This window comes from Bubalus bubalis, chromosome 6 (genome assembly GCF_019923935.1).
Source record: "Bubalus bubalis isolate 160015118507 breed Murrah chromosome 6, NDDB_SH_1, whole genome shotgun sequence".
NCBI lineage: Eukaryota > Metazoa > Chordata > Mammalia > Artiodactyla > Bovidae > Bubalus > Bubalus bubalis.
In genome coordinates, this window is record NC_059162.1 from 1,635,764 (window position 1) to 1,650,085 (window position 14,322).

The 14,322-nt window shown below is 41.6% G+C and overlaps 1 protein-coding gene across 3 annotated transcripts in view; it reads right to left on the reverse strand.

Annotated features, from left to right (window-relative positions):
• Nucleotides 1-14,293, reverse strand: part of POU2F1 (POU class 2 homeobox 1) — a 213,882-nt gene extending 199,589 nt beyond the window's left edge. For 2 of the 3 annotated variants that reach the window (XM_025287424.3, XM_006055503.4), the window contains exon 1: nt 13,969-14,293. In XM_025287424.3, the coding sequence (XP_025143209.2) occupies nt 13,969-14,293 (325 nt within the window). The remainder of the gene's footprint in view (nt 1-13,968) is intronic. The other variant, XM_006055504.4, reaches the window with a different exon arrangement.
• Nucleotides 14,294-14,322: the final 29 nt, after the last annotated feature.

The following is a 14,322-nucleotide window of genomic DNA, read 5'->3' on the forward strand; positions in this document are numbered from 1 at the left end:
AAAAATATACAGAAAAAGAAATTAAAATGTAATTAAATGTTTGACTTATAGCAAAAATATGAAAATTAAAACAATGTTTCATCTATCAGTACATCCAAAAGTTTAAAAAGACACTGGGGGGAAACTGATACTATTAAATACTATAGATAAAATATGTACTATAGATAAAAACACAGAATGGTACCTCTCTCAAGAGCAATCTGACAACACACACAAAAATTTTTAACATATTTTTTAAATGCTATAATTCTATTCCTAAGAATTTATCTTAAAAAAATAAAACACTGTAGATGGATGCTTATAACATAATTACAGAAAAAATTTAACATACATCCAAAAGAAACAAGTAAATAAGCTGATGCATCAATACAATAAAATACAACCATTAAAAAGGATTAGGTAAGGTATGGAAGGATATTTGTAAAAAAAAAAAAATTACTAGGTAAAAGGGCAGGTTAGGTGAGTTTTGAAGAACTGAAAGCTGCAGACATGTCAATATTTTCCAGTCTCATAAGAGAAGGTGAAAACTGCCCCGCTACTGACTTCACTGGGTCTCTCTGATTAACCTAAGATCACTCACCCTTGATCAGTTACAGCTACCCTGAATAACAATTCAACAATCAGTTTATTGTTTGTTATTTATGCCACTAGAAGTTACTCAACTAAATGAAGTTCAAAGATCTTTAAAAAAAAAGGGTGGGGGGAGTTAGCCTTGAACTTACCCAGTGCTTAGTTGCTCAGTTCAGTTCAGTCACTCAGTTGTGTCCAACTCTCTGTGACCCCATGAACTACAACCTATCAGACTTTTCTGTCCATGGGATTCTCCAGGCAAGAATACTGGAGTAGGCTGCCATTTCCTTCTCCAGGGGAACTTCCCAACCCAGGGATCAAACCCAGGTCTCCCGCATGGCAGGCGGATTCTTTACCATCTGAGATATCAGAGAAGCCCTGAAATTACCCAGAGGTGGTACTTAACAAATAAAAAGGTTTATTTACCTGGGTAAACCTAAAATATGATGACATGTTTACAAGAAAAAAAGAAGCAGGATGCACACTGACTCCTTTTTGAATTATGTACACACATATAAGTAGGAAAGTAAACGGCAAACCACTCCTATATTCTTAAGTGGCAAATCTCTTGGACAGAGGACCCTGGCGGGCTACAGTCTCCAGGACTGCAAAAGAATTGGATACAACTTAGCAACTAAACAGCAGCCACACATACAGGAGGGGGGCAGGCACACCTGAGGTATGCGAGTGGAGGCGCGCGCACGAGAACATTCCAGGGAAGGGGCTCAGGCGCTGACCCAGCACCACCCTGGGTCTTACAGCAGGACAGTACTATTCAGACGTGATTCCAGTACCAAGAACCGCCGATGGTGCTGACACTACACTCTAATTCTCTGAAGTTACACCATGATTTCTTCCAGTAACCCTCATAAAATTGTTAATTTGTCTTCTCAGGCTTTAGTGATGTTTACGATGTCTCTCGTGACACCAGAGGATTTTCACCAATTCCTTTCTAAGTAACAGTGACTGACATATGAATTAATATATACTACAGGCTGCTAAAACAGCCTTCTTGGCTGACTGCACGAAGCAGCACATAGAGGGCAATGACTATGCACTGTGAAGAAAAAATGTTTCACACGCAAACACTGTAACAAAGAACAGGGTGATACGGGGAAGAATTAAACGTGCTATACATGATAGGGAATACCAGTACCATTAAATGACTGACTTCTCATCAGAAAAAATAAGCAACTGTCATGTTTCTTCAACTGAAAGCTGGCTCAGTTACAGCTTGCTGGGGGAAGGGAGTGATAAACAAACTCCCGGCACTTGCCAGCATATCAGTTTTAAGTCACAACTCACTGGAGAAACACTCAAATATTTTAAATACATGTCCTGACTTCCTAATCTAGCCAACAGAAGAATATAAATGATGCCCCAAATGAAAATTATCTGGATGTTAACATCTGCAAGTAGCTTCAGTTTTAAAGTATAATTTCAAAGTGTTCAAGCTTTATGGATCACCAGAATCAACAATCTACATACAGCCAGCTTCAGAATATTTTTATAATCAACAACTGGAGATGCCTGAAAGCTAGGTTAACATTAGATCTGCTGATCAACTGTCCATCTCCCCAAACTGCAAGATAGAGATAAATGCACTATTGATTCTAGACCACACAATCTGGAACCGGAAACTGCATAAGAGCACTAAGGATAAACTCAAAAATAATAACTGCTAAACAGTTCATCATTCAATTTGACTGGAAGCAGAAATTAATGGTTAAGAGCATAATAATGCTCTTAATTGCATCCAAAAGGTCAGAGACCTAGGTGTACCACTTAGCCTCTTTGCAGCTTTCTTAGCTGAAAGATGACGAGGATGAATGACAAAAAACACGCTTCGTGGGGTCACTGTGAAGACTAACGGGAAAATGCACGTGAAGCTTAGTAACCAGCACTGGTGTCAAAAATCACATATATATTGCTTCCTTTGCTTATAACATTTTCAATCCCACTTCCTACTCCCAGACTTGAACTGATAACTTACAGTCACCCTTCAGGTCTCAAGTGTAAACACTGCTTCCTCAGGAAGCCCTTCCTAAATCCTCTTGTCCTGATTAGGTGTCCTTATCTTATTCAGAGTATTCTGAATCTCCCGTATTTTACTCAATTAACTATAAACAGTGTTATTTAATGTATGACTTGCCCAATAGACTATAAGATTTCAGAGGACAGGGGCAGTCTGTGTCTTACTCACTACTCTTTCTCCAGTGTGGTGTGCATGGCAAGGAACAGAAGAAAACTCTGTGTTTACTGAATTAAATCAATGCAGAAGGACCAGTCTGATTGGTTAATTATAATCCACTTTATGTTCACAAGAATTATTACAGTTCCTGATAGGCTTACTGTCCTTGTTCATTCATTCACATTCTAGAAAGATGTTTCAAGTTTAAAATCTAAATATTACATTTTCAGACTCCCCATATATTTTAGCTCTACTGCCAAGATAGGATCGAGCCTACCATGTTCTATATTCTTTATATGTTTATTAAAATGGTATTCAAATGAAAGCCAAAGTATCTGTTGTGTTTACTGGTCTTCACCAAAACAGATGCTTTTGAAGAATTCCACAGCTTAAAAAGAAAAACAAAATATGAAAATAAAACACAATTCGTCATTTTAGAACCCTATGGGCCAGAAAAGTTAAGAGATTTGTTCAATATCATAAAGCCAGATAGTGCTACAAACAGAGGAAGGATCCAAGCTTCCTAGTTCTCTGTCTTTTCACTATGAAGACTCCACAGTCCACTGAGAACCACAATTCAAAATATTCTAAGCAATAATCTTGAAATGCAACAAATTCAAAGTAACTGAATTATTTTTTACAAACTTTTAAAAACTATGACTTGCCAGACCTCTACTTTATTAGAAACTCGGAAGGTAAGGTCTGGGCCTCTGCATGCTGAAAAAGTTCCATGGGCAAGTCTTATCCCAGCAAAGACTCAGTTCAGTCACTCAGTCGTGTCTGACTCTTTTCGACCCCATGGACTGCAGCACACCAGGCTTTCCTGTCTATCACCAACTCCTGGGGCTTGCTCAAACTGCTATCCATCCAGTCAGTGATGCCATCCAACCATCTTATCCTCTCTCATCCCCTTCTCCTCCTGCCTTCAATCTTTCCCAGCATCGGGGTTCTTCACATCAGGTGATCAAAGTATTGCAAAATATTGAGAACCTCTAATTTAATCAATCAAGCATCATTTGCTAACTGTCGACTGTCTCTAGCAGCGTGTTCCCTCTCTCAAGGCTCTTAGGAATAGACAAGATTTACTTATAAAACTCAATTAGTGAAGAAAATAAGACTGTGTATAATGAAGTGCTAAATTAGCTAAATGAACACAAATGAAGTGCTGAGTTCAGACAAAAGTAGGACAGAAGCACAGGGGTAGAGACAGAATAACAACTAGACAGGCCTGTATAATAAATAAGGGTAACCAGTTTCAAACAGTGCACCAGCAGGTTCTAAGAGCCTATGAAGGGGTCTACAGGGTCACTGTGGAGAGCAGAGGGAGATGTTTTCCCTGCCCCTGCGCCTTCCTCAATCAGAAGAGCTCCACTCTTACTTTTAACATTAAGCTTCTGTCTAAAATTCGTTTTGAAAATGACTCCAATGGCCTTTTGTTTGAAAACTTTTACATACGCAAATAAAGAAAAAAAAAAAAAATCAGTGGTGAAGTAACTTGTCCCAGTCACAAAGCTAGTTAGAGATGGAGAGCCCAGGTCTTCCAACCTTCCATGCTGCTTTCACTGTACCACAAACACACCACAACATTCCAAGGGAGGGGGCGGTGTGAGCCCGTGAGCAAAAGTTCTCAGAGTATCCCAGACACAAGACTGACCAAGACAGTGGGCTTACTTTCAGGTCATGTGACAGAACTGTGACGGGGAGAGGAGAGTCCACACTTCAAAATAAATAAAGCCACCTTCCCAGAATAGCTCTTCAAGACAAAGTTTTAAGGTGATTTTTTAAAAAATTAAAACCTGTTAAAAGAAACACTGTTTGTGGTGGGCCTATAAAGGGACATAAAGGGCGATGGGCATGAATTTGAGCAAGCTCCAGGAGTTGGTGATGGACAGGGAAGCCTGGCGTGCTGCAGTCCATGGGGCTGCAAAGAGTCGGACAGGACTGAGCGACTAAATTGACTATAAAGGGTACTTTCTATTGGAATTATTGAGTCATGCTCTTTAAGGAAGTAGTAAAAGATAAGAATGTATAGGCAGGGGTAGGGGCGAGATAACAGAATGCCTTGAAATCAAGGACAAGTTTATGTTTGCTACAATGCAATAATACCTCACTATATAGCTTCTGAAAGAGTATTAAGGGAGTACCTCCTTCTTCCAAGATGCAGGTTACACATGGGAATGTACAACCTGAAGTATGGTGTCCCACAGAATCAATTTAAAAGCTCCCTCTCTACAGCAGCACAAATAATAATAACTGCTAAATTTACTCTTGTGCTCATGTAAGAAAAACTATTACAGAACTTTAAAAAATGCTTCTGCTATCAATGTGTAACTCCCCACAGCATCCCTGTAACACTGGTATTATCACCATCTTATTATTGAAACCACTACAGAAGCCAGTGGCAAAGGCAAAATGAGAGGCCTAGAATTCACCGTGTTGAGACTGAATACTCAGTCCACACACAGTGGCATGAACATAAATCTCAAATCCTATTATTAGTATGAGTTCCCTGATGGCTCAGATAGTAAAGAGTCTGCCTGAAATGCGGGAGACGAGGGTTCGATCCTTTGATCAGGAAGATATCCCTGGAGAAGGAAATGACAACCCACTCCAGTCTTCTTCCCTGGAAATCCCATGGACAGAGGAGCCCCAGTTCATGGGGTTGCAAGGGTTGGACACGATTGAGCAAAACACACACACACACAATTTAACTCTGTAACACTTTGTTGATTTTCACAATAAACGTGTAACCCCATGAAAACCACCCAATTATGTCTCAAATGACATGTCTAAAATTGAATTCATTGCCTAGTCCCCCAAATGGCTCTCTCTTCCAACTTCCCTACTTCTGTTCACAGCACTGCTTTTGATGCTCTAAGCTCAAAACCCTGGTATCCCTTTGACTCTAATTACCTGCTTTTAAACACTTTAAATTAAGAACTTTGATTATGGCTCAGTACAGAACAAAAATATTCAATGACTCCTACTGCCAAGCAAGTGAAATCCAAACTCCTACACCATCAACGCCTGACACGCAGAGCTTTCCAGAAAAGAATCTCAGCCTGCCTTCTACCACTTTGCAGTGTGAGGCCTCAGTAACAGCCGACCTGGAAGTCCCGCCAGCCCCCAAACACGCTGAGTGCTGATTAAGCACATGACCTTGGGAGAGTCATTTAAACTAAGCTTTATTTTACTCAACTGTAAAATGGGTATAATAATTTTTGCCTGAAAGGAGCACACAAGTTAACGAAAATAAGAGTACCACCATAAATGTTAAGGTACTATAAAAATATAGACAGAATCATTATGCTATGATTACCGGTAATTTTATAATTTTATCTATACCTGCTTTGCTCCACAAAGGATATAAGATAGACCACATAAAACACAAAATAACAAGAGTTTAAAGGTGGAAGCAATAAAAGAAATGCAAAACAAAAGGTAAGGACCTAACATGATCTGGGAATGAGGCTAAGAAAAATGGATGCTATAATTGCTTATCTAAGTTTTCAGGTTGGTAACGTGGTCTAAACAGTGTAGTTTGATTTGAAAAGGAAATAAAGTCAATTAGTTCAGTGTCCCAAAGACTAAAAACAAAATCATTGGTCAGAAATAAAAAAGTTCTTACTGTAAAGACCGGCAAGAATTTCTCCCAAAGGTCCTTATTCCGTGCACAGTAACTGAACATTCTCAACATCCTATGAATTATCTATTTTCATTACATCACTATTAGACTGAAAGCCTTTTGACGTACGGTAATTGTTTTATTATATAATGTTTGTATCTCCCTGGTGGCTCAGCAGTAAACAATCTGCCTGCCAATGTAGGAGACCCAGGTTCAATCCCTGGGTGGGGAGGATCTCCTGGAGAAGGAAATGGCAACCCACTCCAGTATTCTTGCCTGGGAAACCCCATTAACAGAGAAGCTTGGTGAGCTATAGTCCATGGGGTCGCAAAAGAGTCAGACACAACTTAGCAACTACACAACAACAATCTCCATAGCTTAATTAGTCAAAAACCACATACCCTGACTTTTATACACTGGTTTCCATGGACCCAAATCCCTCCCTTCCTATTTCAAAATGTCCTGCACACCACCATGTTAATCCCAGAACGCTGCTTTTATCACAGAATTCCTTACTTCAAAAACCTCTAACAGCCTCCCTGCACACAAAATCTTAAAAATCTCACCTCCTACTAAAAGTCTTCTCTGACTAGCAGCAATGTGGTAGAGGGAGAGATGGGGCAGGGGGAGGAGAAGACTAAAAGTCTTCTTTACTCAACAGTTAAGAGACTGTGGGCAAGTCACTAAACCACCACCCTCTGTGAGAATACTGTCTCATCTGTAAAGGTTTTAAGATACACTGTACCTAAATTACCTTCCAGCTTTAACCATTCTAGGATGTTTTGGTTCCTACTAACTTGGACAGACCTGATCTCTACTCTGACCATTATTATCCATTATATATTTTAATATGTAACTACAACCATCCCCTGCTATCCACAGGTGATTGGTTCCAGAATCTTCACAGATACCAAAACCCAGGGGTGTGCAACATTTGCATGTAACTTATGCACATCCTCATATACTTTAAATCACCTTTAGATTACTTACAGTACCTAATACAATGTAAATGCCAAGTAAATAGTTGCCAGGATGCAACAAATTTAAGTTCTGCTTTTTGGAACTTGCTGGAATATTTTCCATTATTTTCGATCTGTAGTTGGCTGAATTAACGGATAACAAACTCACCAATATAGAGGGTTGACAGTAGATACACTGCTTTAAAATTTTCCCTGCTAAGTATAAACTCCACAGCAGAGTCTTATATTCCCTTGTTAGCCTCAAAGACAAGTGGCATAGGGACCAGGTACAAAGCAGCATATATATTTTTGAAAGCTTAGAAATGTTTAAATAATTATTTTTAAAAGACTGATTAAAATATACTTGCCTACTGCAGCATTAATCAGCAAAAAAAAAAAAGCATTTTTAATACTAAGCAGACTATTTTAAAAAGTATACTAAAGCAAGAAAATAGTTAAGTCACTTTTCTCTAAAATATATATTCATTCTGCAGATTACAAAGCTAGTCAGTACAACTTGAGGTGACCACATGTTAAAAATAATTGAGCTGTTTAACATACACAACATAATGTTCACTTCCTAGCCATTCCTGTTTGCATCTTCTATTGTAAACAAAGGCTCACCAGTCCAAAAAAAAAAAAGGTCTATCATAATTTTTATTATTTTACTGATTTAATGATTAACTTTACATGCTAGAGCTATGATTCCAACATAAAAACCAATAAAGTTACACAAAGAATTATGAAATAGAACAAGTGATAAATTAAACGGTACTTGCAATGACTTTCAATATCACAGGCTGAGTAAAGCTACTACCAACACTCATAGTGAGCCAAGTTTTGTGCTTCACACTGTCACTCTAAAAATTAATTATTACGTATCCTCTTCTGGATGAGTATCTAGTTTCCTGTATAGTACTTAAAAAAAAAAAAAGAATCTGATAAATCTAGAGGTTTGCTGATTTTTCTTTTGCTGATTGCTACGTCTGTATAAATCTATAAAATCTAGGCAGCACTGAAAACTTGAGTATTTGCTTAACTGGGAAAAAAAAATTAAAAACAAAAGCATTTTATCAGTCACTAAATACAAATAAGATACCTTATCAATGCTCAGTAAATTAATATCCCACAGTAAAACTACGTGTATTATACATAAAGAACTTCCTCAAATCAGAGGTTCTGAAACTCAAGACAATTCTCATATTCCAAATTCTAAACATACTGTACATGGATCAGTAAGTCAAGCACTGGCTCCACTCACGCTATTTTTGTTTCCATTGCTATTACTGCTCAAAGAGTTTATAAGGGCTCATTGCCAGTTTAGAGCACAGTTAGAAGTATTTCAGTACAAAATAAAATCAATTAATTCCTAAGAAGAAATATAAATCTAAGGTATCCAAAAACGCCAACAATGTGCAAAAATATTTGGCAAAAGAAGATGGATAAGTAATCTGTGAACCGTAAGTATTACATCTTTCAATATTGATTCCACTCAAAAAGACATTTTTAAGCAACACAATCAAGATAAGAATTAAGCAAAATTCTGGTCCAAAGAGTTTCCTATAAAGAGGAAAACGAGGAAAGAACTCATTCAGGAGGGATACAGAAACTCAGATAAGGCAAATGTATAACAATCAAATCTACACTCTCATGCCTAATATTAGATTTCCTTGAAGAAATAAGTAATAAACATGTTTGCTCAGGCATTTAACATTAAAGGAGACAACAGAAACACGGGTGACCAAAAGGGGACATGTTTTGCCTGTGATTTGCTCTGTTCTGTAAACAATAATTGTTTGAATATTCCCAAACACAATCATTTCCACTAGGAAACACATTCCTGCCTAAAATTAGGCTTCCTAGTAAGTCTTTACTAATTACAAAAACTGTAACTGAACCAACACTGACAGTCACACACCAGTATTTTAAAAGAAAATTAATTTTAATAGGGCTTGAAAGAAGACTAAAGCTGTCGGCTTTCAACGTTAAAAAAATAACTGATAACATTAAGGGAATCACTACTACATTATAGTCTTCCTAGTACAAAGGGACAGACGTTCATGAAAGTGAGAGACCAATTTTAAAAACACAACTTAAACATACAAACCCACACACCTAAACTCAAGATCAAGCAATACAAATTCAAGAAACTGTTTCATTCTTAATGGAAAATACTTGTGAAAGGCAACATTCAAATTTCCAGTTATGTCATTTTAGAACCACCTGCTTAAGATATACAAGGCTCCTTTAAACATCTCTGGTGGCTTTATAAGAGCAATTTAACATTCTGAACCGTAAACTTATTCCAAGATCCACTGAGCACATGAATAACAGATTAACAATTACTTCAAACTATGCAGTAATGAGACACATTTTATTTCTTCTTTATATTGCTTATCAAAGCAGAGAGTAATAAATCTAAAATATGCCAGAATACTGTACCACTCAACCTGGAATAATAGTCACTGTTTCTTCCTTGACGACTGGGATTTTTGACAATGTCAAAATGAAAGGAACTGGAAATTAGTTTGGGGGTCAAGGTTAAAAATGACTTGAACACTAATGCCTTGGAAGAACGGTCCTCTTGGAAATTAAAATATTTGGTCAGCTGTCACATAAATTTTCAAGACCTAAGTTCAAAAGTACCATTATAATTACTAGACGGGGCAAGAAAGAAGGAAGTCACAATGGCTTTTCCGAAAACTTGTGGGAAGCCACCTGACATATGCAAAAGGAGAGAAGCAGGCCATAAACTCATGCAGGCCTCACCCTAACCCTAACCCTAAAATACTCGATGACTCTCCTCTCACACCGACAGAGGCATGAATAAATCACAACTCCACTACATTCCCAGGATATTTTAATCATCACTTTAAGATAAACTAGTTAAAAATAAGATGGAAAATGTCTGACAGGAAAATTTAATAGGTTAAAAAGCATTTATGCATTCATACCTCACAGTGAAACAATTTAAAAATCACTAATCAATCAAAATAAAATGCACAAACTTGTCCAGACTAAATCAAGACAATCCAAAAAGAATTCTGAAATAAAAAAAAAAAAAAAACTGTTTGCAAAGCACATGCTTTCCTGTTAAGTATTTTACCTTAAACACTATAATTTCAACCTAACAGAATATACAACCCTCATCCTCTTCAAGTTCACTCTACTCACTTTAACAGGTTCTAAGCCAAATATGATCTTTCCTTTATTCTGAGCGATGCTTTGAAGAAACTATACCAAGAAATATAGCTTCTTACTAGAGTTTGGGGGATTATAAAAAAACCTATCTAAAACAGGCATACTTATGGATCATTTCTATGATTATACTTATTTAAAACCATGGTCCCCAATTGAGAATTTTAGGAAATGAATTTTTACAACAGCATGGGAAGCCAACCAAAATATAAGGCCAGTTAACAATACTCACCCTTTCCTGTATCACAATAATTGTAAGAAAGAAATTTTGTTTGTAAAATGCAATGTGCATTTTATCATCTTGGATAAAATATTTGCAGCCTCGGTAGTGGTTAAATTGCAGCTATAAAGGAAATTGTCCTGAGATAAATGGTTTCCCTATGAGAAGGTTTCATTGCTACACTTCACCTCAGGACAATAAATCAAATTAACTGCACCTTGTCCTCTGTCCAATGACATCATCAGTTTGACCACATCTTCAGAATCGGGTGCAAAAACATACGCTATTTAAGGCATGAAATCATGTTACTGTTTTCTGTCCATCCAACCTCATGCTTCAGGTCTCTGAAGCAGTTATTCACCTGAACATTCTCATGAAAGCGGCAGATTCTTTTTTCCTGCTGCATTCAGGCCCTGCCTATTGGCAGTAACAGAAAAAAAAAAAAAAAGTGAGAACTGGTATTTGAAATTGGCTTGTTTTTAGCCCATCAAATCCAGAATTTTATTTCCAATTAAACTGAAGACTAATGTCTCACAAACTTTATATCTTGCAACTGACCATCAAGTGCATTAACATAATTTCAAAGGTTAAACAAGTCGCTGTTCAACAACTCTTCTCTGATACTTTACTAGCAGGGGTTAAAAAAACACCAAGGAGAAGCCACACCATGCTTTTAAAAAACAGGTAAGAACTATACAAAATTAAAAAGACAACTCTACTAAGGGAAAGCCCCCAAATCAAAATTATTTCTTTTAAATAGCAAAAGTTAATCTGCCTTTCACAGACCAAATGTTCTAAGCCTACACAAAACATAAAATCAATTCTGACAACCTAAAGATGAGGGGTGGGTGTGCTTGGGAAGGGAATAAGTTTCAAGATCAGAGTAGACACAATGCCTCAGTTTATTCTTCTATTTTCACTCATTTAACCTTGACACAAACACTCAAAGAAAATATAACCCCATTTCTGTTTTCAGGAGTGCTACAATTAAAATAAGCAAGTCTATAACAGTGGTAGCACAAAATTAACATCAGCTCCATTTTAAATTAGAATGAAGAGGCTGAAAGGGTAATACAGCATGCTGTTAATTGGAACTTCTAAAATAACTAGCTATTCTACAACTCCTAGAAAAAAACTACTGCTTTTTTTTTTTTAAACAAATACTGAAGATCTTTACAAAGCCTGAAAGTGTTTAACTTGGGGGTAGAAGTCAAGGGGCAGGGGTGAACTAGCCCGAAAACAAAGTGATTTATTTTATTAAACCAAAATAGGTTTCATTCGCCTCTGAAAATGAGAAAGCATAGATTTTTTTCCTTAGGCCCAATATTATGGCAAACTATAAGAAAGTCTTTTTTAAGATAAAACAGAACACGACAGAGTTGATGCTTAGCTAGAAGCCGTTTGAAAGTTGCTAACGCCCAAGAGGGTTTCTTTTGCCCGTGGAGTAGAGGTAAGCGTACGGAAGTTATTTGAGGGGGTAGGGGGAATCATTTTGGTTATTAGTAAATAAATCAGGCGGCAGAGAACATGAGGCCTAGGCCACTGCTACAGGGGCCAAGGCCTAGCTCTCTCCCTCTCCTCCCAGCACAGTCTGGGTTTGATCTCAGAGCCCTGTGGATTGCCAAGGAAAAAAAAAAAGAATCATATCGAACCACAAAAGCACATGGGGCGAATGTAAAATATAAACACGGCGTTGGGCTGTGAGTGGCTGTTATTAAAGGTCTGAATTACTAAACATGAGAGGCGGGGAAAGCCAGGCGGCCATTTCAATAATATAAACCTCCCCGAATTAGACATTATTCAAATGAGAGAGGTTCAGCTAACCAGAGCATAAGAGGACCCAGCACCCAACAAGAAAACAGGGGCAGAGACCCAGGAAGGGGGATCCCCGCCCCTACCCAACTCCCAACCGGTTGGGGGGTAAACCGAGAATATTATCAACTTGTCAGCCAGCCGGTTCTGGGGCCGGGCAGGAGGGCAGCGCTTCACGTCCGAGTTCCCGGGAGGCCTCCGGGCGCCGCTGGGGCCTGAAGGGGAGCGAGGCCCCCGAGGGCCCCCGGCCCCGCGGGTCTGGGTCAAGCGCAGAGGCGGGGGGGGAGCAGACAGGGTGGGGCAGGGGACCCGGAGCTCAGACCGCGCCAGGCACCTTCATTCGGCTCAACTCTCCCGAGAATCCACGGCCGCCGGGGAACAAGGGGCTTCCCCAGGACCCGCTGGGACCCCTGACCGGTGGCCTGGAGCACATGGGACGGCCTCAGAGGACCTGCTCCTTGGAGGGGAACTTTCCCCGAGGGCCGCTTTCAACCCAGTCCGCCCCCAAGGGGGCGAAGCGCGTGCCGGCGCGGACTCCCCAGTCCCTCCGCCCGGAGGCCCCCTCGCAGCGCCCAGGACCGCTCACCCCTACCCATCTACAGCGCAGGCCCGCCTCCGGTCAGGCCACCGTTCGGGGGATGAGCGGGGCGCCCGGGGCCGTGACCCGCGGGCTCGGCCCCGCTCGGACCCTGGTGCGGCGGCGGGGCGCGGGCCGGGCGCTGTCCGCGGGCGCACCCGGGCCGCTCTCCGGGCCGCCCCCCGCGGCCAGCAGCGCGGGGGAGGGGGCGCCCCGGCCCGCGCCGGGGGCAGGACACGTGCGGCGGTCCGGCCGCCGGGGTCCACTCCGGCCCCGCCGCCTCCCCGGCATTGTGCTCGCCGCCACCTCCGTCTCGCCCTCCACGCCCCCCCACCCCGCGCCCGCCCGGCCCGGGTCGCCCGCCCGCGCCCCGCCGGCCCAGCAGCTATGAATATGTAAAACGTCTTTATTGTCCTCTCCCTCTGCCCCGGCCCCGCGGCCCCGCCGCGGACCCGCTCGGGTTGGGGCTCGGCGGCGAGGAGGCGGAGGCGGCGGGCGGCCGGCGGCCGACGGAGGAGGAGGGCCGGTGCCGGCGGGCGGGCGGGCGAGCCCGCGGCGGGGTGGGCTAGGGGCAGGAGGAGAGCGGTGGATAGCAGCCCCCTTTGCCCCTCGTCTTCCCCCTCCGCCTGGGCGCTCCGAGGCTCTTTCCCCCTCCGCTCGGCGCCCGGCGGGGGCTCCGTGCTCCCTGGCCCCCCATCTCCCCGCCGTTAATTATAATAATCCTGAGTACTAATAAATTATGCTAAGTCGCGGGGGGGGGCAGCGGGAGCCGGGGTTGAGTATGAATATGAATATGTAAAATGCTGTAATGATTACCTGCTGCTGCTGCCGCCGCGGCTGAACTCTCATCTTGACTCGCTGCTCCTCCGTCCGCCATTTTGAATATTTTAACCAAAATCGCCCGGTCGATAAACCCTCCCTCGCTCCGGCTCCCCTCCCCCCGCCCGCCCTCCAGACCTCCTCCCTGCTCTCCGCCCCCTCCAGCTCCCGCCTCTCCTCGGGCGCGCGCCAGGGGGCGCGCGAGGCTGTCCCCCTGGAAGAGGCCCACCTCCACCGGGCTCTCTGCGCACGCGCCCCCTGGCAGCTGTGGCTCCTCAGTAGCTAAAGCGCCCTCAACCTGCGAGTCACTCCTTCGCTTCATTTCTTCCCGTCTGGGCTCTGCACATGCGC